At 36.6% G+C, this 24231-nt stretch overlaps 1 protein-coding gene and 1 long non-coding RNA gene across 3 annotated transcripts in view; one reads left to right on the plus strand and one right to left on the minus strand.

The window, feature by feature from the left end:
• The first annotated feature begins 132 nt into the window (after positions 1-132).
• Positions 133-14246, plus strand: LOC131825237 (uncharacterized). The gene is made up of 4 exons (XR_009351163.1): positions 133-271; positions 1404-1514; positions 8113-8194; positions 13041-14246. It is a non-coding gene; the product is annotated as an uncharacterized LOC131825237 (long non-coding RNA).
• The window catches only part of ZNF654 (zinc finger protein 654), an 80497-nt gene continuing 60664 nt past the window's right edge, over positions 4399-24231 (minus strand). For both annotated transcript variants that reach the window (XM_059164424.1, XM_059164425.1), the window contains 4 exons: positions 23726-23865; positions 14243-14384; positions 8143-10489; positions 4399-7555 (listed from right to left, as the gene is read on the minus strand). In XM_059164424.1, coding sequence (XP_059020407.1) covers positions 7548-7555; positions 8143-10489; positions 14243-14384; positions 23726-23865 — 2637 coding nt within the window. In that variant the 3' untranslated portion in view covers positions 4399-7547. The remainder of the gene's footprint in view (positions 7556-8142; positions 10490-14242; positions 14385-23725; positions 23866-24231) is intronic.

Raw genomic sequence — 24231 nt, forward strand, 5'->3', positions numbered from 1 at the left:
CCTGTTGTTCGCCGCCCAAGGGCCTCGGGTATTCCAAACCCCTGGGCGGAAGTGATTGCCAACAAGGTCAATCAGGAAACGCGGTGCTCCGGCTTGTCGTTCCGGGCTGGACAGGACGGAGGGGAATCCAACCGATCTCACTTTTGGAAAGTACTGCGTTTGCAACGAGAACAGCGATCTCCCACAAGGGACCTGGTTCCGGAAAGTGAACCCCCGAACCCTCGAGAGTCCGGCCTCCCACAACGCGCCTGGGAGGGCTGCGCAGATGCAGGTGCGAGGAGAGCGGGTGGCGGTCGCTGCGCACGGCGAGCTCCCGCGATGCCGCGGGGCCGGCCAATGGAGGCGCCTGTTCCCCGCCCGTGGGCCTGACTCCCGGGAGCGCTTGAACGTCCTCTGCGGCCAGTTCGAACTTGGGTGCACCTGTAGTTTGGTATTCTTAAATTACGTAGTACAGTGTTCAAATAATTTGGTTTTGCTTAGCATTAGACTATGACAAGTTTTTTTTAAAAAAGTCACCTATACCCTGCCTTCTTAATTTCTTTTTTTTTTTTTTTAAGATTTTATTTATTTGACAGAGAGGTCACAAGCAGAGAGAGAGGGAAGCAGGTTCCCCGCTGAGCAGAGAGCCCGATGCGGGGCTCCATCCCAGGACCCTGGGATCATGTCCTGAGCCAAAGGCAGAGGCTTAACCCACTGAGCCACCCAGGCGCCCCTTGCTTTCATTTCTTAATTTAGGATCGGCTGTTGCTTGCATTCGAGTTGGCGGCCTAGGTTTTAGACGATGTTTTATCATGAGCAATTCAGGGTTGGGGACTCCGGAAGCCCAAATACCAGGGTTTAACTCTGCCATTCACTAACAGTGGTCGTGGACATGCCTCTTAGCCTTTTTGTCCCTCAGTTTCCAATCTCAAAATGGACTTGGTAGAGTTAGCTACCTCATAGGGTTATGGAGAGGGGATGGCGGTGCGGGTCATAGTGCCTGGCACCTGGAAAAACTTGGTGCATGTTAGCTGCTACTGTTAGTGTGGCAGCAACTCGTATTCACCAATGGAAAAGTCATGCTCTGCTCGACCGAGATCGATGAAGGAATCAGACTTAAACACGTCACTTGCCTCCAGCCTCCTCCACATTTTCGACATGTTTCAGATTTGCTAACATTTAATTAGGGTATTGCCATTTTCTAGTTAAAATGTACATATCTTCAGATACAGGTGAGCAAATTTAACTTTTTTAAAAAATACCACAGCTAAATATGAGCTATAAAATAAACTGTAAATGTAGCGTAGACATTCAAAGCATGGTTATTACTAATTTGCCAGTGGATGTTATTTGGGGTCTCATTTGCTCAACAGATTAAAATTCTGCATTTTCCATGAAGTATTAATGAGTACCTACTATGCTAGGTATTGAAGATTCAGAGAAATGACATAGAACCTCCTTTCAAGAACGCTTTGAGAGTGCTGCAAGTACAGAGATGGCAAGTGCTCATCATGCTGGTGTGGACTATGTGGAAGGTATACCCAACCTTTCTTTCATTCATTCTTTCATTTACAAAGGTGGGGGGAGTATTTATTGAGCACCTATTTGCCAGACATTGCTGTGTTGGGAACAAATAAGTTTCTTTGGAGCTGTCAGTTTAGTGAGAGTACACAGACAATAAACATATAAGAAACTATATACTGTGCCAGGAAAGGCTATGAAGAAAAATAAATCAGAAGCAGGGGGATGGAGTCGATGTTGCTATTTTTACACAGACTGTCAAGAAAAGACTTCTCCTCTAAATAATATTGGAAGAAAGACCTGATGAAAGTGAGTGAAGCACAGAAGAGTGTTGTAGGAACAAACAACAGTAGAGGTTCCAAGGAAGCAGCAGAGTGCTTGACATGCAGGAAGGAGACCAGAGCAGCCTGCTCGAGGCGGCGGCAGTGAGGTTAGTGTTGCCGTCAAGATTGATCTAGAGCAGGGTTTCTCAGGGGAGGCACTATTAACATTTTGGGCAGGATAATTCCTTGTTTGGGGGCTATATGTATTGCAGGATGTTTGACAGCATCCCTTGCCTCTACCCACTAGATGCCAATAGCACCTAGCACCTCTTCCGTAAAGCTAGCAAATTAAGTGAAATAACTGGGTTTAAAAAAACATTGCACATCTAAGCCCTTGCAGGCCATTGTGAAGACTTTCGCTTTTTTACCTCCTGTCTTCATTTTCTATTATTCTCTTGGTCTCTTACTCCAGACTAGCCACAATGGGCCCCTTGCTATTTGTTCCTTAAACTTGCCTCTTGCTTTTATTTACTTGAGAGAGAGCAAGCAAGAGAGAGATCATGGGGCTGAGGGAAGGGCAGAGGGAGAGGGAGAAAGCAGACTCCTCTTTGAGCAGGGAGCCCAAGAACTGGAGGCTCCACCCCAGGACCCTAGGATCATACCCTGAGCCAAAGGCAGACACTTAACTGTGAACCATCCAGGCGCCTCCTCCAACCCAAGTTAGCATTTCTAACAAGTTCTTGGGTGATGTTTATTTTGCTGCTCTGGGGACCACACTTTAACAATCACTGCTAATAGAAGAAAATGAAACATCAGCCACCTAAGACTTCATCCTTTGTCTCTGAAATCACTGATCCTTGGGCAAGTCTGACACTCTCTGTTTGGATGTATTAGAGCCAGCCACTCATGCTCTGTATTTGCAGGAAAAACTGCATGGCAGAATGAAAACTTCATGGCATTATGGTTTTAGGAGGACACATCTGATTTTTTTTTTTTTTTCTTTTTCAAGATTTTATTTATTTATTTGACAGAGAGAGATTACAAGTAGGCAGAGAGACAGGCGGGGGGGGCGGGGAGCAGGCTCCCCGCTGAGCAGAGAGCCTGATGTGGGGCTCTATCCCAGGACCCTGGGATCATGACCTGAGCCGAAAGCAGAGGCCTTTACCCACTGAGCCACCCAGGTGCCCCCACATCTGATTTTTCAATCCCATCTCTCCTGTGTTACTTCAGTCAAGTTACTTGTTTTTGACCCTTGGTTTTATTTTTATTTTTATTTTTTTTTTTAAAGATTTTATTTATTTATTTGACAGACAGAGATCACAAGCAGGCAGAGAGGCAGGCAGAGAGAGAGGAGGAAGCAGGCTCCCTGCCGAGCAGAGAGCCCGATGTGGGACTTGATCCCAGGACCCTGAGATCATGACCTGAGCCGAAGGAAGTGGCTTAACCCACTGAGCCACCCAGGCGCCCCTTGACCCTTGGTTTTAAAACACAGTGTTCGTGTCTTTTAACAACTAGGGGTAGCATAAATAAATTAGCTATTATGTAATAACTTAGTAAAACAGGAGACATTTCTTCTCCAGTGTGTAGCACTCATAAATAAGGCATTAAGCTCTCCCACTTTAATTCCATATAGTATTGGATTGCTGCTCCATTTGACATCTTCATATAGAGCCCAAACTTCTGACCTTTTATTAGTTGATTCTTGAAACTGGTATGGAATTTATATTAAGCTCTGAAAAGCAACCTCGTTTATCTTGGAAGCATACATAGTAGTATTCGATTACTTTCCAGAATTCCTCATATCTCAGAAAAGAAAAATAAAAAGTCTAGATTAATGCCAATACCTTTATCTAAATACCTCAATACATATAATAGTCTAAAATCGTATGACCAAAAGCATAGACTGAGAATTTCAGATCTCAGCTCTAGAATGCTTCAGTAACTTTTGCAGTGTTTTTCAAAGCATGTTTGCAATACGTGCAAATCACTGGACTAGCACCATCCTTTCATTTGCATTGCTATCATCCTATCAAACAAATCCTATCCAGTCTTTTTCTACTTAAGCCCTCACTTTTTTCTAGTTTCAAGTTATAGCAAAGGTTGTAGGGGGTTTTCCTGTTTCTCAACCAAAAAAATAGGAGCCCTCAATGCCCAAGATCTCACTTTAAAGTACAGATTAATTGGTTTACACATTTTCCCACTGAAATGTTTTTAGAAAGTCATTTTCATCAATATTCACTCCTTGTTTCAAAATGACTTCTCTGTTTTGAGTTCCACCAGATGCACTTCATCTTTGATTTACCAACACAGATAAATCCGTGCACTATCTTTCACTTAGAGAGTTCTGATATTTAGGTACCTACTAAGTTTGCAGAGGGTACCCAAAAACGTTAATAACCAGCATTGTCAACTTTTAATTCCTGCATGTGGACATTAGTTAAAATAATGTCTAAAATGTTTTATGTAAGCTTCTTGATGTTTCTATTTTAAAAATGTTTTTGAAAATCATCTGAGTATGGTAGTATGAACTGAAATAATTTATTCTTATGGGACATAATAGAAATTTTCTTATTTACTGCATACCTTAAGCCTAATTTCTTTTGAAGCAGTATGCTACATAAAACTGAACACTTCATTACCAACAAGGACAATGTTTTATTGAACAAGTCTATGTACAGTACAAAAAATTTCTTGAAATGAGACGCTATTGTTGTATTATTGCAGTTCAATGGCTCAGTTTTAATTTGTACTCTTATAAAATGCAAAGTAAAATAATTTAATGTTCAACAAGGAAGCACAAATTTCCTTTCTTGCTGAATCTGTAATATCTTTCACATATTAACAATTCCAAAATGCATATGCAGCATTTAGGCATTCTGAAAAGGTGTTTTTACAGTACCAAATAAATTAAAAGATAAACACTATCATCCCTTTTAGGTTTTTTCATCCATACAACAGTTTAAACCAAACATGAAAGGAGTACGGCTGAACCTTCAAGTGTGATTTAAAAAGAATCACAAGTTCAGTGTTTTAAGTTACCTACTCATTATATAATCGATGGTTTTAAAAAATGAATATGGCTAAAGCCCAAAGTACCAGTGTCCTTGTCCACGAAGATCCCGCTTTTCTGTAATATCTGAGCAGCAAAAATTCACATTTGCTTTTTTGTTGACCTTACTGAAACAGCAGAAGTTTATAGTTAATGATTTGAAGGAAATTTTTATTAAAAAAAATAAGGATTGAAACTTGGTCCATGTAAGATAAGCATATCCTCAAAACAGAAGGAATAGAAAGTAAAAGAGAAGAATCTGAGGAATAAGAAAGCTTTTCTTCTGAATCCCAAATTAGAACTGTTGGAAGTTTATGCACCCCACAAAAGCAAAATGATTTAAGTTTATGCTTTATAAGACATAAATAATGAAATGTACACATACTTTCAATAGCAATTATTTGAGAAGTATATAAAGAGATTTAGAACAGCTTGGCCAAATAGATTTTTGTAAAACATTCCTTGATTTAATTATGTATAAACCGATTTGATCTAAGTGTTTCAGAAACAGTTTTCCCTTAGCAACACCAAAGTAGAACTAAATACTCAAAGAAAAGATTAACAAGTGAAATATGTTTAAAATATCTTGGTATGAACTCCAGAATGAATGAAACTAATTTGCAGCATGGATTTGTCAACAGATACAACTTATAAAAAATAAAAAGTTAAAAAATGTGATAAAATATTAAGTTGTAAATTTTAAACTTCTGGAAAATGTACAAAGCAGAAATTATATTTCAAAAAAACTTCATGGTCCAAATGAACTAGTTTCCAAACAGACTCTTTATTACATGATGAATTTTATACTGAACTGGAATAAAACTCAAGTATTGCATTTTCAGGATCAGGAAGTACAGAAAGTGTTTTGTTTTGTTTTGTTTTTTTCCTCTTCCTTTGAACTGACCCTAAAGGATTAAAAAATCTGATTGAGTTGTATTTACTTATCTGTTGTTTAAATGTAAATTCCACAGCCTAATGTAGGCTACACAAACAGAACAAAAACCTTAATTTGATTGAAATGGACTCGTGACTATCAATTGCATAGTAGTGAATGAATAAATAATAAAATTGGGCTTTTTTTTTTTTGAGATCTTTCACGACCTGGAAATCCCAATTTAATAAAGTCGGGATGCTGTGTTGGAAAAAAATATCCCCTTCCTTAGTGACTTCATTCAAGAAGTTTAATATCCAAAAATTTGTAATAGTAGAATCCAATAAGATTATATGCTTTGAACAAAAATATATGAGTTGGAAAAACTGGAATATGTTGTTGACCATGGTGCATTAGTAGCTCCATTTTTTAAGAATCTGCCTTTGCATTTTTATTCATTTTATCCCTGCTATAGATTAACACACTAACAGGTAAAAGAAGGGTCTTTTTAAGCTTCGTCTTCTAGAGAATGTACAAATGGAACACATCTGAGTGGGTATTTTAAAAAACGTTTTGTGTTTTAACAATTCATTGCCTAGTAAGTTAAAATCTTCCTTAGGAAAATTACTGGTCATCAAGGAAAATAAAAGCATTAATATATCTTAACTGTGTTCCTGCTGTGCAAATTTTTGTGTAAATATTTCCTTTTATATGTAAAAATTACTATTCGGACCAAATTCATCACTAATAAATTAAGAAAGCATGAGTAGTATGGCTTATTTTAGAATTAACTCTCCTAACTGAATAAAACCAATGAATTCTTGACCTGATTTTAGCTGACATATTTTTTTTTTTTACAGCCAGTTATTTTGATAGGACTGTACTTAGATAACTCACATTAATGTCTAAAAGGACCTTACTATGAATCATCAAGCAATGTCCTAGTAACACTACTCTATATACAAATAGAAATATCCCAGTGTGCTTATACCATTATTCACATTGAGTTATTTGCAATTCAGTGTTTTCCTTCAATTAGATAGCCTTTATGGTCTTAGATTCCTCCCAGCTCTCCCCAAAGTTACTGATGGTACTTTTTCTATTTAACTGACAGTGCTGCCTTTAAAAACAATTCACTGGTATTACAAAAATGGAAAGTGGAAGGTTCTATTAAGAGTTTATTAGCAAAGTGTTTTGTTTCTTTTGTTTTTTTTTTTTAATTTTCAATGCTGGCATAACATTCATTGAACTCTGTTCTGTCTGATCAACCAACTTGGAAATAAGTTACAATCTTCCATGGATAGCATGGCGGTGAATCAAGTTTTATTTTCATGTATCATTTTCTAAATTATAATAAACCAAATAGCAAGAGTTCTTTAAACCATGTTTGAAAAGGGAGGACATAATCTGATTATGTATGACAAGAAAACAAATCTCATTTGTAGAATACTTTTAAGTTGTTTATTGTAAACCAACCCCTCCCCCCTTCTTTTTTAATAATGGATTAACTTTTCCCTTTCTGTAAGGCCATAGCTGGTATTTCTTTCTGACTAGTTGCCTGAACACGTTTCTCATATAAGTGAAACCGAACATGCTGCAATAATAGTCATCAACTTTTTTTAAAAAATGTGGTTTTCTGGATAACTGGTACTTTGGGAGTTTTGTAATAACCCTTTTGGAGTCTAAACCAGCACATCTCCTCTCTGAGTTCATTCTAGAAAATGTGCTTTTGTCTTTATCTTTAGTAATCCAAGACCGCTTGAAAATTAAGGCCATCAGGAAAATAGCAAAATGATGATGCAATTTCTTGCAGTGCTTTTTTCACACTACTGCTTGATCGACAGATCTTTCTGAAACATTTTTATCAGGCACCTGTAAAACAGAACATGTCTGTTAATTCAAATTTTATAGTTTAACTGGAATTCTAAGTCAGATTTCTCTTTATGCTCTTATTCAAAAAATACTGATATTAGTAGAAAGGCAAGATCTTGTTTTGCTCAGTTTTGTCTTTCAATTATTTTCTGGTTCTTTTTCACATATGTTTCTGTAAAGCAGCTCAACTTCACTTGGTTTATATTCTGGCATGCAAATGAAAAGATGTCCATCACAATTACTCTGTTTCTAAAACTTTTATCACATGAAACTAGGATTGAAGAAGTGCCTTAGACACAGTGAATGCGTATGATCAAGAAGTATGAAAAACTGTGTTCAAGTTCTGACATCCACAAGTTCATAGACTATACCTATGCAAATTACTTAACTTGTGAAATGTCAGTTGCCTGATCTATAAAACAGATTAGTAACATCACCTAACAAGCGTCTGTATGAATTAAAAGAAATAATGTATGGGGTGGTGCTTTATCATCTGTGCAATACAAATGTTAACTTCTTAACCTCATAAAGATCTATGGCATTTTCTATTTCTACAGATAGATCTATTGAGAAGATAGAAGACTTACTTTCATCATCTGAATCAAATCCAAAGAGTGTCTGACATTTCTTTTGTGCAAGGTGAGCCTCAAGTGCTTCTGCATTACAGTAGGTGGTCAGGCATTTGCCACATCTTAATCTTTTCACGGATTTTTTACAAACATTATCTTGATCAGAACAGGCATCTACTCTATCAGTCAGAAATTTTCTGCGTTTTGGCATACTAAGGTACCGTTCATCAAGGTAACTGGGAGGCAGTGGTCTGACATACGGCTTTGTTAAAATTAAGCCATATGAAGTGTGTTCACTCGTCAGATTTGTTTTGGAAGGTGCCTGAGATACTGGCGGGGTACTATGTTCCTGTGGTACGACACTGGGTAAAATGGAACCGTTTTCTGTCCTGATTCTATTTGTATCCATTTTCAAAGCAGGAACTGACGAAACTAAAGGTGTCTGCTCTATTCCACTGTGTCCATTGACTAAATCACTAATACTACAATTATTTTCAGAATTTGGCTCTCTGTCAGGCATCTTTTGGTCTGTCAAGCTTATATCAGAAACAGTGTCATCAGAATGTTCATTTCCATTCTGAACTAAACCATCTGTTTTCTTTTCCATACTTTCTGTACATGTCTTTGGTTCTGTGGAATCTTTCCTTGATTTGCTAGTAGAAACTGGCAGACTAACAGTTTGTTTCTCATTACTAGATGAGTCTTTTTCCTGATGATTAGGATTTGAGTCTGTAAGAACATCCCAAAGAATTGTTTCACTTGGTTGTGCAGATGATTCTGGTGTTTTACTTAAATAGTGCTGAGCCTCATGTTCATATAGGAGAGGAAGATCTTCAAAAAGCTCATGGCATTCTGGAAAACTACACTGAGCTTGAAATATCCTATGACTTTTTGTGTGCTGAGCAAGCTGGACCGGCAACTTAAACGACTCATTGCAATTAAAATGCAAACAAAAATACACATTTGGATAGCTGTGTCGATTAAGGTGATCGATAAAATGTTGAGAATCTTCAAATTGCCTCTGACAGAATTTGCATTTCCCTTTGCTCCACTTCATTACTGTTTGCCGCACATTTAAATCCGTTGGATGTACAGTCCTTGCGTGTTTATTTAGAAAGCCAATTCTTTTAAATATCCTGACACAACCAAGAGCAGGGCACTTAAAGTTTCCTTCTTGATCTGTAGCATATATGTCTTTTGGATGGCACACAGTTCCATTGATTTTATGGAGTACTGAAGTTTCTTGATTCAGGTCATAATCGTCATCTTCATAATCACCTTCTTCATCTTCTTCCTCCTCACAGTCATCCTCACATACAGGCAAAGGCTCTGAAACGTTATTTAAAGAAGTCTCAGGACTTCCATTCTCAATCATGTTTTCAATAACCTCTTCCGAGACACTTACGGGAATTTCAATGAACTCAGCCACATGTGCAGGAATGACTTCTTTGTTTCCATCACTGGAAGCAGTAATTGTCTCTATTTCCAAATCTTTACTACCAGAATTCCCATTTTCAAATGAAATGAAAGTATCTGAACAATTTACTTCTTCCAAAGCAGGGATTTCCTGATCCTCTTGTTGGGCTGCAGCAATTTGCTGTCTTTGTATTTTTTTAACATGATTCTTTAAATGCTTCTGCATAAGTCCTCTGTTTCTAAATTTCCTACCACATATTACACAAGAAAAACTGCCCTTTTTCTGATGAGCCTGGGCATGTCTTACAATGTGACCACCTAGAAATTCTTTGTTACATAACATACACCGATGCCTTGGGACATTGTGATCTACTTTGGAAACATTAAGAGCCATAAGATTTTTCTTCGTATTAATGTGACCCTTAGGTTGCACTCTAGGTATATCATCAGGATCAAGCTCTCCAGTGCTCTGGTCTGTAAGAAAGTCCAGCCCTTCATCTAAACCTTGCTGTTCCACTGCCTTCTTTAGATTACCTATGGAGTTTTCCAGTGTACTTTCATTTAGAAATCTAACTGCTGATTTATCACTCAATAATGCTACACAGTTTTTCTTAATCATTACAAAGTTCCAGAATTCGGGATCAAAAAACAATCCCTTTTTCAAAATTGGAAGCAATTCAAAACGAACACGATTTTGAACACTACTTGTGCCTTCATTATATTCCTCATCTGGACGTTTGTAAAGCTCTTCAACAGTATGATAAGCTTCCAAGGAGCGCTCAAGAAAAAATATTGAGAGTGCACAAATCCTGAGGATCTCCAAATCATTTGGCAAAAAATGTGCAATTGTTTTATAAATTAAACATTTAGTTTTGGGATCATCATGAAGATCTAGTTGTAGAGCACAACCGCATATTTCCACACAGATCTGTAGGCCATCTTCTTCAACCTAGAAAAGGAAAAATATTACTAAGTACCTTTGTAAAAAAAAAAGCTATTATACTTTTATCCTTTTAAAATACAACTCTCTAGGACATCTGGGTGGCTCAGTCCATTAAGTGTCTGCCTTCAGCTCAGGTTACTCCTTTTGAAGGTCCTGGGAAGAGTCCCACTTTGGGCTCCTTGCTCAGCAGGTAGCCTGCTTCTCCCTCTGCCAGCAGCTCCCCCTGCTTGTGCTCTCTCTCTCTCTCTGACAAATAAATACATAAAATCTTTTAAAAAAATAAAATAAAATACAACTCTGAGGGACGCCTGGGTGGCTCAGTTGGTTAAGCAGCTGCCTTCGGCTCAGGTCATGATCCCAGCGTCCTGGGATCGAGTCCCACATCGGGCTCCTTGCTCAGTAGGGAGCCTGCTTCTCCCTCTGCCTGTGCTCGCTCTCTCCTCCTCTCTCTGATAAATAAATAAAATCTTAAAAAAAAAAATACAACTCTGAAATGAAAACTGAATAAACACTGTATTACAAATGTGCAATTTTTAATATTTAAGTAAAATCTTTCTTTTTAAACTTGAGAATAATCTGAAAGAGACAGCATTTTAGCTTCCAATTTATTTAATTTTCAAATTTGACAATTCTTACTAACCATTATACAAAATGCCTCATAACAGATCCAGCCCCATTTATTTTAGGTACCCATCTCATATTTTGAGGCAGAAGGCTGAATTAAATGTATTTAAACCATTCATCAATTTTAACTTTGTCAATGTTAAAAAGAACTATATTTTTTAAATAACTGCTTACAGAAACTTGTAAGTCTGCATTAAAAATATTACTTATTACGGGGCGCCTGGGTGGCTCAGTGGTTTGGGCTGCTGCCTTCGGCTCGGGTCATGATCTCAGGGTCCTGGGATCGAGCCCCACATCGGGCTCCCTGCTCCGCAGGAAGCCTGCTTCCCTCTCTCTCTCTGCCTGCCTCTCTGCCTACTTGTGATCTCTGTCTGTCAAATAAATAAATAAAATCTTTAAAAAAATAAATAAATAAAAAATAAAAATATTACTTATTAAATATTATTATTTATCCACATAAGAGGAAAAGCATGGCCCACATGAACAGGGCAATTACAATCTTTAAAAATCTAATAAAAATCAGAATAATGAACCTACTTGAAAATGATCTGAAAATTATTCAAGCTTTGAAACTTGTACTGATGACTCAAAGATAACTACACTTGAATTTATTGCCAACTCAAATGATAAATAGATTTGGAATGACATAAATACTTCTGTGAATAGAAAAAGACAATAATAGTATGACTTTTAAAAGTGTGTGTGTGAACTGCCTGCATTTGGTATAATATAGATGACAGGGAGGAACACTACCCTGCCACCAGCCTCATGTCTTCATCGTCCCTTACATGCTGTCTAACCCTACTTAATTACTTCAGTTCTATAAGCAGACCTTAATTTTGCACATCATAATCCCACTTTATCTAGCTAGTAAATTCCTATCTATTTCCTGTTCATTCTTTGAGAATCAGTTTTACTCTTGAAAGTTTTTCTCCCCATTCATTCTGGTCCCACAGAGTTAAACATACCCTAGTCTTTCCACTAAGAATATTGTTTATAAAAAGCAAATACTTATTTATAAAAAGCACATACATAATTGTTTTGTAACTGTGTATACCCCTACCCCGACTTTGAATTCTTAAACCACAGGAATAGTATCTCATTTTTTTTATATTCTCCTATCATTAGCATAGAAGCTGGCTTATAGTGACCTCTGAATAAAGTATGCAAATGTAAATGGGATCAGATCTGTTATACTGACTTTGGCTTCCTCCTATAAATCCATCATTTCACCTTGGAATCCTCTTCTGAATTCAGATTTCTTATTTCTGATTATCTATTACAATCAGATATTTCCATCTAGATTTTCCAGATATAGGGAATTCTGGTCTGCTTCAAAACAAAACTCCTTATCTTCTAAGTTCTATCTATATCTTCTGTCTTAACTCATGAATTATCATGTACCCAGTTGCCCAAGTCTAAAATTTTAAGATCACAAACAACAACAGACTACTTCCTTACCTGAAATCCTTCAACAATTCCAGTATATTTATAGAGTTAAGTTCTCATTTTCAGTGCAACATGCAAGCCCCTTAAGGATTTCTACCAACCATTCGCCACTCCACACCTTCCTCCAGTCTGAGTAGCCTCATCTCCCACACAGCTCCCCACATTAATGCTGATGGAGAGTTGTGAGAAAAACAAGTAATACAAAGAAGCAAAAATGCTCTGTAAACTACAAAATCCTCTACATGTTAGTATTACCCTTCTCTGTCATTCAAAACCCAACTTAAAGGATCTTCCTCTGTGAAGCCTTTTCAGATATGCCATCTGTAATGTCTCATTCTTCTGAACTCACACGTCATTGTTTGTGACTCTTTACGCAGTACTGGAGCACACAAATGATTTATTCCATGAGTAGAGATGTTTTTAGTATAGCTAAGTACATTTCAATATTTATTTCATCTTTGAATTTTTCCTCTTATATTCTCAGGTTGACTAGACATGAAAAAAAGAAAACTTTATGGTAACTATGAACTTCACCTATGTTATGAACTTTTTATAACAATCTTACAACTTGTGGTGCAAATCAGAATCCTATGTAAAAATTACGTATGATACTTTTTTTTTTTTTTTTAAGTTTTACAGGTGATTCTGGTGCACTTCAAATGTTGAAAAGGATTCTATAGCATACTTTTGTTTTCCCCTTTTTGAGGGGGATAGAGGTTAACTTTGACAATGCATTTGAATGACATTCTACTATTTAATAATGAAGCTATGAATCCAGTTAGTAAATAGGAAATGTATAAAACTTTGAATACAATGCTGCTAACTTTATATCAGAGGGATATAATCACTACATGGTCATACACCTAATGAGTGACATGATAATGTGATAAATGCATAATTAGATTAAAAAATTTTAAATATATTATTTAATGGGTGCCTCTTATATATTTAAAAGTAACCCACACAGAGATTCAGCTAAATGGAGCTACCTAAAGTGTATGGTAGCTTTATCTTTCTCATCTTTGTATTCAAAGTTCTGTTAATATTTGAGGGGAAAAAGTTAAAAGATCTGCAGGATCCCATTTCATGTTTATGTAAGAATCTTATGTACAACTGTACCCACTTTTAAGTGAACCATGAAGAACTTACTTCAGGATTATTTTTAAAAACAGGTAATGGATTTCACAATTACTTTAAACAAATACTCTGAAAATGTGTCAGGTTTCAGAAATGCCTCAAAATTCACTGTTCCTTTTTATCTGAACACCAAACTTAAAACTATGAACTGTATTTTTCTGTGAAAGTGAGCAGGTATTACCTATGGTTATACAAAATTCATTTGCAAATAAGAGTTTGCAAACAGGACTTAGAATAGTTTTAAAAGTGATAAACTTATTTAAGAAAAGAGGGAACAGCTTCTTATGGAAGCAGCTGTTCCCATATTAAATTTTAAGTAACACCAAACTGGCAGTTTTTCTGTCTTTTTTTCAGTTATTTTTACTTATGTATACCCTTAGTACCATGTTGGAAGTTTGAGGTTGGGGGAAAGGAAAGACCTAATACATGGAGAATGTAGCCTTAAAATCCTCCTTCCCTTCAAATAAATTTTATCATAAAAGATTCAAGATTTGGTGAACCGTCATTTAAAATTCATTTAAAATTAAGGGATAAATATATCCTATTTACCTCATCTTTAATGATTTTCATGAAAGGAAATATGACTCTCACATTAGTTGCTGTTCTTAAAAGCTGGTAGCATTGATCTACAAAAACTTGTTTTGAAGGATTAGACTTAAGCTGAAGTTTACTCCATATGAAAATCAACTCCCTGTAAATGAGAAAAAAAGAGAAATATCAAAAACACAGTTTATTCAAATATAGGTATTAGCGATCTTTTGCTAGTTCTATTAAGTACCCTGGCTGGAGTGTATACAAAGTGGGTGTAAATGGGTATTATGTTAATCTCCAAGCTACTTCTGCTGCCTGGGTGGGACTAGAAGAATCTAGAAGAAAACAGAGATCAGAAACTGTAACACAGTGGTAAGGAATGAATCCTCCTCATATGCTGACAAACCTGCACCTCTAGTACATGATAAATTCTAATCCCTGTGTACCAATATTAATGATACTACTTTAAAAAAATAAACTTTGGTCTTTAATACCTACTTGTAAATTCAGAGATCAATTTTGTACACTTTCTGCAAAGAAATGTTCATTATTTTTCATTTTCAATTTGTGAAGATACCCAAAGTACTATAGGTTAAATTGTAAAATATTATAGGTTGGACTCTGAAATTTTATGTTTATAGTATTTCACAGATAGATTCTTTTCTAAAATATGGCCACTATTATATAGACAAGGCAGGAGTTTGGGACAAAGGAATTCGTAAGATATAACTGATATATTTAGATATCATACGCTAGTAAATTATAACTCTTTAAAATGTATCAAGTGACATAAAGCATCATATTCTAAAGAGTATTAAAATAACCGATGAATTTTTTTAAGTGATTTACTGAGTAGTATACTTTGAGCCCAACACATATAGCTATTAAATCTAAGTAAGGACAGCTTAACTACTATCATGAAGGTGCACATTGTCTACTTAGACAATACAGAAAGCACAAAAGTGAAAATGATAGCAAGCAACGTAGAAGACAAAACCAAAATTCTACTTCCATTTCCTTCTAGCAATGTGGGTGTTCTCGAGTTTCAGTCCACAACCCCACTTTTTTTGCATACATAAAATCTCACCAGTTTTCACACCTTGCTCTCAAATGTCTAGCTCTGGCTTCTCTCCCTATTTACATGCCTGGGTATTTCAATTTAAATTGCTTTGTATCACCAGAATCCACCAAGAACAAATAATACTCCCGCAAAACAGATTATCTTTTCCTAGGTCAGTCAATGACACGGAACCTTACTCAAACCTGTTTGGTTCTAATCTATCTATTTCCCACAGCCTATGTATTTCAATTATATTTTTGCCCACAACCATACCACGCTCTCTCAGTGCTACTACCTTAGCTTCTCTAATCTCACAGACTTCTGCAGAGGTTGATAAATGGACTTTCAAAAGATTTCATTCAGTGTATTCCATATGTCACGTACTATTAACAGCAACAAAAACAGGTTTTGGGGTCAGAAGGATACGATTTTAATCCTGTGCACTCTTCAAGGTTAATTAGTTAATGTGCTCTGTTTATTCTCATTTTGTTTATGGTAGTTTACTGTACTTGGAAAGTACCTCATTTCTAAGATGAGCTTATCTTTCAAAGTCCTGATCATGTAACTTCTTCAGGAATGCCTTCATGAATACCCCAAACTGAAGTGGTTAAGTACTTCAGAACAGATCTTATCTCTCTTATTGATCTCATACCTTTCTTATAGTTCCTCATTGCTATTTTGTAGGTCCTATTCCCCCAACTATTACTACATTGTAAAGTTCAGTAACACATTATATAGGGGAAGTAGTGGCAAGAACATAAGACTGGGAATAAAAGAGTTCTTAAGAGGACATTGTATACTAACCAGTGTGATACTACCCAGTTCTCAGTGAGCCACCTTTCTCTGGAAGCAGTCCTACTAAACAAGGTTGGAATTCCAGTAGCCATGTTTCCTATATGAACCTCCTCACCATCCTTAAGATACTAAGTCAGGGGTAGGAAACTGACCCCAGTTAGGCCAGAGTCCCTGGAATGTACTCAGTCGGAGAGAAGAAAAATCAGTGTCCCTGGTAGCAGTTATATTTAGGGATCTACTATATTCCGGCCCCCCCTTTTTTGGTCATACCTCAGTATTTTTTCCATGCACTATACCCTTTCCCTAAACTAATTAGACACAGGATGCTCTCACTTGCAAACTGACTAGTATATATCCCAACTCCATTTTGTTACTACCTATGTGGCTTTTATCTCTTTTATCCACAGTTTTCTTATACATAAAAAGAACTGAGAGAGGTAAGTGAAAACACCTAGATAAAATGTCTAAATGTCTAGTATATATGTTTAATAAATCACTAATTTCCTATATTCTTTCCTAATTTTTATAGTCTTAGTAGTACCAGGCTGTGAGATTTATGCAATAAATATTTGGTAGTTAAGAAACTGGTAACAACAACAACAAAAAAAGTATTCCTAAATGCTAAGAGCATTTAGAGGGAGTCTCTTAAAGAACTGTATTAAGGGAAATTGTAGACATAGAATGAGATGATGGTGGACACTCTAAATAAGAGGTATTTTATGAGAAAAGGGAAGAGGTAGAAGGCAAGCACATTAACTGTTTAAGAAGACATACCATGGGTGCATGGGTGGCTCAGTGGGTTAAGCCTCTGCCTTCGGCTCAGGTCATGATCTCAGGGTCCTGGGAACGAGCCCCGCATTGGGCTCTCTGCTCAGCAGGGAGCCTGCTTCCCCCCACCCCTGCCTGCCTCTCTGCCTACTTGTGATCTCTGTCAAATAAATAAAATCTTAAAAAAAAAAAAAAAAAAAAAAAAAAAGACATGCCGTATCTCTGCAACAGATTTAAAGAGAAAAAATAAAAAAACGATAGTTGGAAGTTATGGGAGAGTATTCCATTGCATTCAATTTTGCACAGATGGATATTTAACATATTAGAAATGTATGTATTTATTCTCCAACTTACTCCAAAAAATAAGTTGGAGACTCCTAACAGACATCTTTAGAATACAATATTATTATTAGTTTTCTTTTTTGAAAAGGGAGATGTTATTTCCCTTTGTTTCTATTAATTCAGATGAAACTTGGTGAATAAAATGTAATCTCAAGATCCTAGTAAATTTACAGGAAAGGGCTACCAATATGGATTTTAGCTTTCTAGCAAGCAAAGCAGGTATCTCAGGATATGGTTATGAAGCTCCATTTTGACTGAATTTACAAAGGGTTCTCAGGTTTTACTTATACAGTGGATTCTGAAGGAAAATTAACATCCTGAAAACCAGTGATAGTCTTCTTTGTTTATAAGCAAACACTGTTTATGAAGCTTACATTTTCTTTTCAAACAGAGGGTCCTATAGAAAACACAGCACCTATATAGTGTTCAAACACATTTCCCAGGTAGCTAACTACTAATAAAATCATCGACAAGTTGCAGAGAATGCAGGGTATATCAGTATCTCCAGTCACTCTTAAAACATAGATGCTTTTATATATATATTGATCTGTGTGTAGTAAGTAGTATTTAATAGAAGAGGCTGTGAGTCAGGCTGTCTGGGTATGAATCCTGGCTTCATTATTTACTAGTTGTATGGCTTGGACATAATAGTATCTACTCCATAAGATTACTGGAATAAAGAAGGAATGCATATACAAAGTATAGACTATAGAAAGCACTCAGTATATATGAGTAGCTGCTGTTACTATTACTAGTAGTTGCTGTCAGCTGTGGTGAGAGAAATGGGGTTGGTAGCTTGCTCCACTGGCTTCATATAGAGCAAAACTGAACTGTGGATCAGGTTCTGTCCACAGAGACGGGAGATGAGGTTAAGCTGGTTTGTAGGAAAGGCCAAAATGAAATAGACCACACAGACCTTATAGGCTGGAAAGAATCCTGCTCTTCAATTATGGTAAGAAATCAATTTTAAGAAGCATCAAAAAAGGACCCAAGTAATTCAGAAATATAGAGGAGAAGCAGAAGAAATAAGAGAGCTGGGAATCAGAACTCTGCCTACTCCGAAGGAAGGAAAAAGGAACAGGTAGGCAGCTGGGAGTTGCATACCCAGCTCTATTCTTAAAGAGTGCCAGAGGCAGGAAAGATAGGTACTCTTCTGTTTTTACAGAGTAAAATGGTTAGCCAAGAGAAGAAAACAGAGTATCTTCTTGGTCTTTCTGTTTGTTTTATATACTTGAGATTCCAATTTACTTATGAGTTTTTTAAAATGAAAAGGCTAAAGATATCCCATTTAAGTAGCTTAATATAGCCAGAGCCAGAACATTCCGTTCCTCCTTTCCCCATAGGAAAAGATCTACTATAATAGTCATGACTATATTCTGTTTCTAACTACATATCAAGAAATAATAATACTTTAGGGGTGCCTGGGGTGGTTCAGTTGATTAAACGCCCTGACTCTTCATTTTGGCCCAGGTCATGATCTCAGGGTTGTGAGGCTGAACCATGGGTTGGTGTGGGGCCTGTTTGAGATTCTCTTCCCGTTCCCCCTCCTACCTCCCCTTTTCTAATAGATAGGAAGGAAAGGAAAGGAAAGGAAGAGTAAGACTTCAAAAACTATTTCAAATTATATGTCCTACCGCTGTCTCCTGATCCCCTCTATCTGGAATTCTACTTTATATGGTAAACTTTTTAATACTAATTTGCATGATCAATTAAAAATATACTCCCCTAGAAGATAAGCCCACTAGTTTCTAGACTCCGTATTTCTGAGTCTGAAGATTTTAATCTATAAAGAATATTAAGTGAGTTTATCATTTAAATCCATCTTCAAGCTACTGTTTTAAATATTTAAGAATTTAGGTCCAAGATGGCGACGGAGGGAGACCCTGAACTCAGCTTCTCCAGGGACATACCAAATCTATACCCACTTACAGAGCAATTCCTCTTGAAGAACCAAGGAGTGACTCGACAACTTCTGCACAACAAAAGATAGGGAAACCACATAGAGAATAGCAAGAAAAATAGAGACACTTAACAAAGGGAACTACCACTCCCAACCCTGTGCACTGCAGTGGGGAGTAGTACTGAGGGTCTGTGAACAGATTCATTTACGTGCGTGCACATGCACACGCGTGTGCGCACACACACACACACACACACACAGAGCTGCAGTTTAAAAGGGTAAGAAGAATATAAGGGATCTATCCCTAGAACTCTGCCAAATGTCAGGAGATGGCTGGAACACTCTCTCTAGGTCAGTGGGGCTGTCAAGCACCACAGTTTACATTCCCCAAGCACCTTGACAGCATGGATAGGAACATGGTCCAGGCCCTCTACCACCTCTACACACACCAGCCCCAACTGTCCCACTGGCAGCTCCATGTAGTGCCCACCAGGACACCTGTTGTCGGTGTTCACTATAGCTCCAGACTACCTGACAAGGTAACACAGGCACAAAGCACCATGAAATACTCCAGCCTGTACCACTACAGCTCCAGACAACTTGCCAAGGCACCCCTGGAGCACAGCATCCCAGGGCACTGTAGAACCCGCTTTTGCTCCAGATGCCCCAGGAGGGCAACCCCCTACACAGAGTATCCCAGGACACCCCAGCTTGTACCGACTTTACCATCTACTGTCACCCTCAATACAGGAGAGCCCTGGGACTACCCTGCACCCACTTCAGCTTCAGCTGTTCTGCCAGTGTACCTTCTGTGCAGAGAACCCCAGTATCACCCCAGTCTATAGCCACTTCAGCTCCGCACTTCCCACTAGCATGGCCCCAGTACACGGGGCCAGCCACAGCTCTAGCTAGCTAGTCAAAGACACCAGGCACACACAATCTATATAAGAGATGACCAGACACAAGATCATTCCTTCAAGTGTAGAAGCAGCTGTTCCACTTAATTCATAGAAACAAAAACAGAATGTCAAGCAAATGAGGAGACAGAGGAATATGCTCCAAATGAAAGAACAAGGGGAAAAAAAAAAAAAAAAAAACCTCAGAAAAAGAACTAAATGAAACAGATAAGTGATCCCGGCTGATAAAGAGTTCAAAGTAATGGTATAAATCTGCTCACCAGAATGGAGAGAGGAGTGGATGAACTCAGTGAGAATTTCATCAAAAAAATAGAAAATATAAAAGAAGAACCAATCAGTCTTAGAAAGTATAAAAACTGAAGTGTAAACTACATCGGAAGAAATCAACAGATTAGTGAATGCAGAACAGAGCAGCAGTCTGGATAGAAAGCACCCAAGCTGAATAGCAAAAAGAAAAAAGAGTTTTGAAAAACAAGGATAAGGGATGTCTTAGATAACACCCAGCAAACATTTACATTTTAGGAGTCCCAGAAGGAGGAGAGAAAGGGGCAGAGAACTTACATGAAGAAATAATAGCTGACAACATCCAGGTTCAGGAGGCACAGAGTTTGAAACAAGACGAACCCAAGGAGGTCCACACCACTACACATAATAATTAAAATGTCAAAGAGGAAGATAAAAACGTACAGTTCCTTACCCAGAACCATGCAATTAAAAGCTCTGAGAGTAGGCAAGACAACCTGCTTTAAATAACAAGCCCTCTGTGTGACTTTATGTTTACTAAAGTTTTTAAAGAGCTACTTGATACTAGAATGACAGATTTTAAATTCCTTAAGGTTGCTTAGTGCATGTACCTATTTATAATTGTGTAAATGGTGGGTTGAGGAGCAATGGATGGGGTCAAAGAGTGCTAACATATGACTACCAGTGCCCTGGTTGTCTGGGCACTAGTTATGAAAATGACTAATTTTCTTGAGGTAGAGAGTGTGGCTACCAGGAGAGTAGAGGGAAGATATATAAACAAGCACTGGTAAATGAAATGTCTTGTTTATGGTGCTTGGTGACTGTGGTTCACTACCTAACTCGGTCTGTGAAGTAAACTTGTTATGGTGATAGTTTTCAAAAACTATTGTAAGAAATAAACTAGACTGAAGCATAAAATGCAAAATGTATTTAAATTTGACTGATTCCTGAAAGATAGAAATTGATGTTTTTAGGAGTATGGTATCCTTTTAAAGCCCAAATATCTCTTGACTCACTATTCTGGGTATTTTTTATCACTACCAATCACTCTCAAACCAATCTATAACTTTAACTTAACAAGCTGTAACCACCAGGTTAAACAATTTAAATAAACCAGCAGTTTATTTTATTTCTTAAATTTCTTATCTTCAATGACATTAGTACTGGAATTTCTCTCTTCAGAAAAATAAACTTTAGATATAGACAATATATAATAAAGGCTTTGTACTCTATTAAAATTTTCTAATTAAAATTTACTAATATTACCTATTAAAGAGAAGGTTAATGAAAAATATGTATTTCAGAATTTAAAATTCAAAAGTACTGATCAAAAAATGCCCATAGCTGGGATGCCTAGGTGACTGAGTAAGGTCCCACTCTTGATTTTGGCTCAGGTCATCTCAGATGAAAACTATAAAACTAGTAAGTGAAATCAAAGAACTAAATAAATGGATAGCTATTCCATGTTTCCCTGGATAGGAAACAGTGTTGTCATATCAGTTCCAACTTATCTACAAATTCAGTGCAAACCCAATCAAAATCCCACGAGGTTATTTTGTGGGTATCAACAAACAGATTCTAAGGTTTATAATGAGGTAAAAAAAAAACCAGAATAACCAGTAGAATATTGAAGAACAAAGTAGAAGGACTGATGATACCCACTTTTTTTTTTAAAAAAAGCCAAACATAATAAAGACAATGTTGTATTGGTGAAAGAAAAGACTAATATATCAAGAGAACAGAACAGAGAGCCCAGAAATAGGCCCACATAAATACAGTCAACCGATCTTTGATAAATGAGCAAAGGCAATACAATGGAAGTTGACGACAGTCTCATCAACAAATGGTGCTGGAACTGGACATCTACATACAAAAAAAAAAATGAATCTAGAAACACACTTTATACCTTTCACAAAGATTAAGTCAAAATGGGTCACAGACCTAAAAATAAAATGCGAAACTATCAAACTCCTAGAAGATAATGTAAGAGAACACCTAGATGACCCTGGGTATGGTGATGCTTTTTTAAAACATCACAGTCATGATCCACTAAGGAAATAATTGATCTGCTAGACTTTGTTCAAAAATTAAAAAGAGAAATAAAAACAGACCACAGATTGGGAGAAAATGTTTGTAAAAGACATATCTGATAAAGGGCTACTATCCATAATAGAGAAAAAGACCTTTCAGAACTCAGCAAAAAGAAAACTTATTAATAATTTGATTTAAAATGGGCCAAAAAACTTAACACCTCACCAAAGAAGATATATAGGTAATAAAAAACAAGCACATGAAAAGATGCTCCATATCATATATCATCAGGGAAATACAGATTAAAACAGGATGCCACTATACACCTATCAGAATGGCCAAATTCTGGAACACTGACAGTTCTCATACATTGCTGGTGGGAACACAAAACAGTACAGCCACTTTGGAAGACAAGTTAGGCTTTTTCTTACAAAACTAAACCTGTTTTTATCACACATTTCAGTAATCATGCTCCTTGGTATTTACCCGAAGGATCTGAAAACTTATGTCCACACAAAAACCTGCACAAGGATATTTATAGCTGCTTTATTTCTTTGTAGTTGCCAAAACTCGGAAGCAACCAATATGTCCTTCAGTAGCTGAATGTATGCATAAACTGTGGCACATCCACATAATGGAATATTATTCAGGGCTAAAAAGAAATTAGCTATCAAGCTATTAAAAGACATGGTAGAACCTTAAATGCATATTACTAAATGAAAAAAGCCAATCTGTAAAGGCTATATACTATATAATTCCAACTATATGATACTGGGGAAAAGGCAAAACAATGACAATAGTAAAAAGATCAGTGGTTTCCAGAGGTGAGGGAGGGGAAGGAAGGTAAGAAATGAATAGGTCAAGCACAGAGGATTTGGGGATAATGAAAATACTCTGTATATTAAAATGATATATTTCATTAGACATTTATCCAAACCCATAGATTATATAACAGGAATGGTGAACTCTAAGATAAACTATGGACTTTGGGTGGTTATGATATACCACTGTAGGTTCATCCCTGATTTAAAAAAAAAATAAAATATTTTTCTGGTGAGTAACGGTTTTTGAGTAATGCTGATAATGGGGGAACTGCATGGATGGGGATGGGGATGTAATGAGAAATGTCAGTACTCCCCCCTCAATCTTGCTGTGAACCTAAAACAGTTCTAAAAAAAAAAAAAGTCCTAAAAAACTAACACTCCACATATAATTTAAAATACAATTCTTTCATTATAATACATACTTTAAACATTTACAGTGTCAATTACTGGTACATGGTCATTGTCTTTTTTAGGTCTTACAACAAACTGTTGTTTCTCACACAATAAATTTTTAAAAAGTGACTTTACATTTTCACCTAACTTTTTGAAAGACAAAGTCAAGACTCGGCTAACCATTCTCCTTCTGTTCCCCATCTCAGCTTCCATATTGGGAACACTTACCAGATACAGTACATATCTCCATTCTGGAGTTGTGGAATAAGAAAGGATTCACAGAGTTGCAAGGCTAACATAGTCTTGCCTTCTTTTTCAGTGTTACAGATGATATCAATCCCACTTTTACAATCAGTTTTTAATAAATGCTATAAAAAGAAAAGAAAAAGCAGTTCATATCATTAAAAATATCTAAAAAGCTAATTGCATTAAATGTGTAGAGTTAATATTCAGGAAAAAAATTAAATTTCTGGTTTTCTTCTACAAAGACAATGATGAATTACACAGAAATATTTTCATAGTTTCATTATATAGAACCTACAATTTTATGACTATTTTATCTCATTTTTTAAATCTCATTAATGTCCACAGCTTGTAGATAAATAAGTTCTATTATTAGGAAAAGATTAATTCTTTCATCTTTAAAAAATAAACAAAATACAGACAGGAGCATTTAATTTCTTAGTATTTAAAAGGCAAAATACTTCATAAAAATTATTTTTAAAAGTGCTGAA

Source organism: Mustela lutreola, chromosome 2, assembly GCF_030435805.1.
Source record: "Mustela lutreola isolate mMusLut2 chromosome 2, mMusLut2.pri, whole genome shotgun sequence".
Classification (NCBI taxonomy): domain Eukaryota; kingdom Metazoa; phylum Chordata; class Mammalia; order Carnivora; family Mustelidae; genus Mustela; species Mustela lutreola.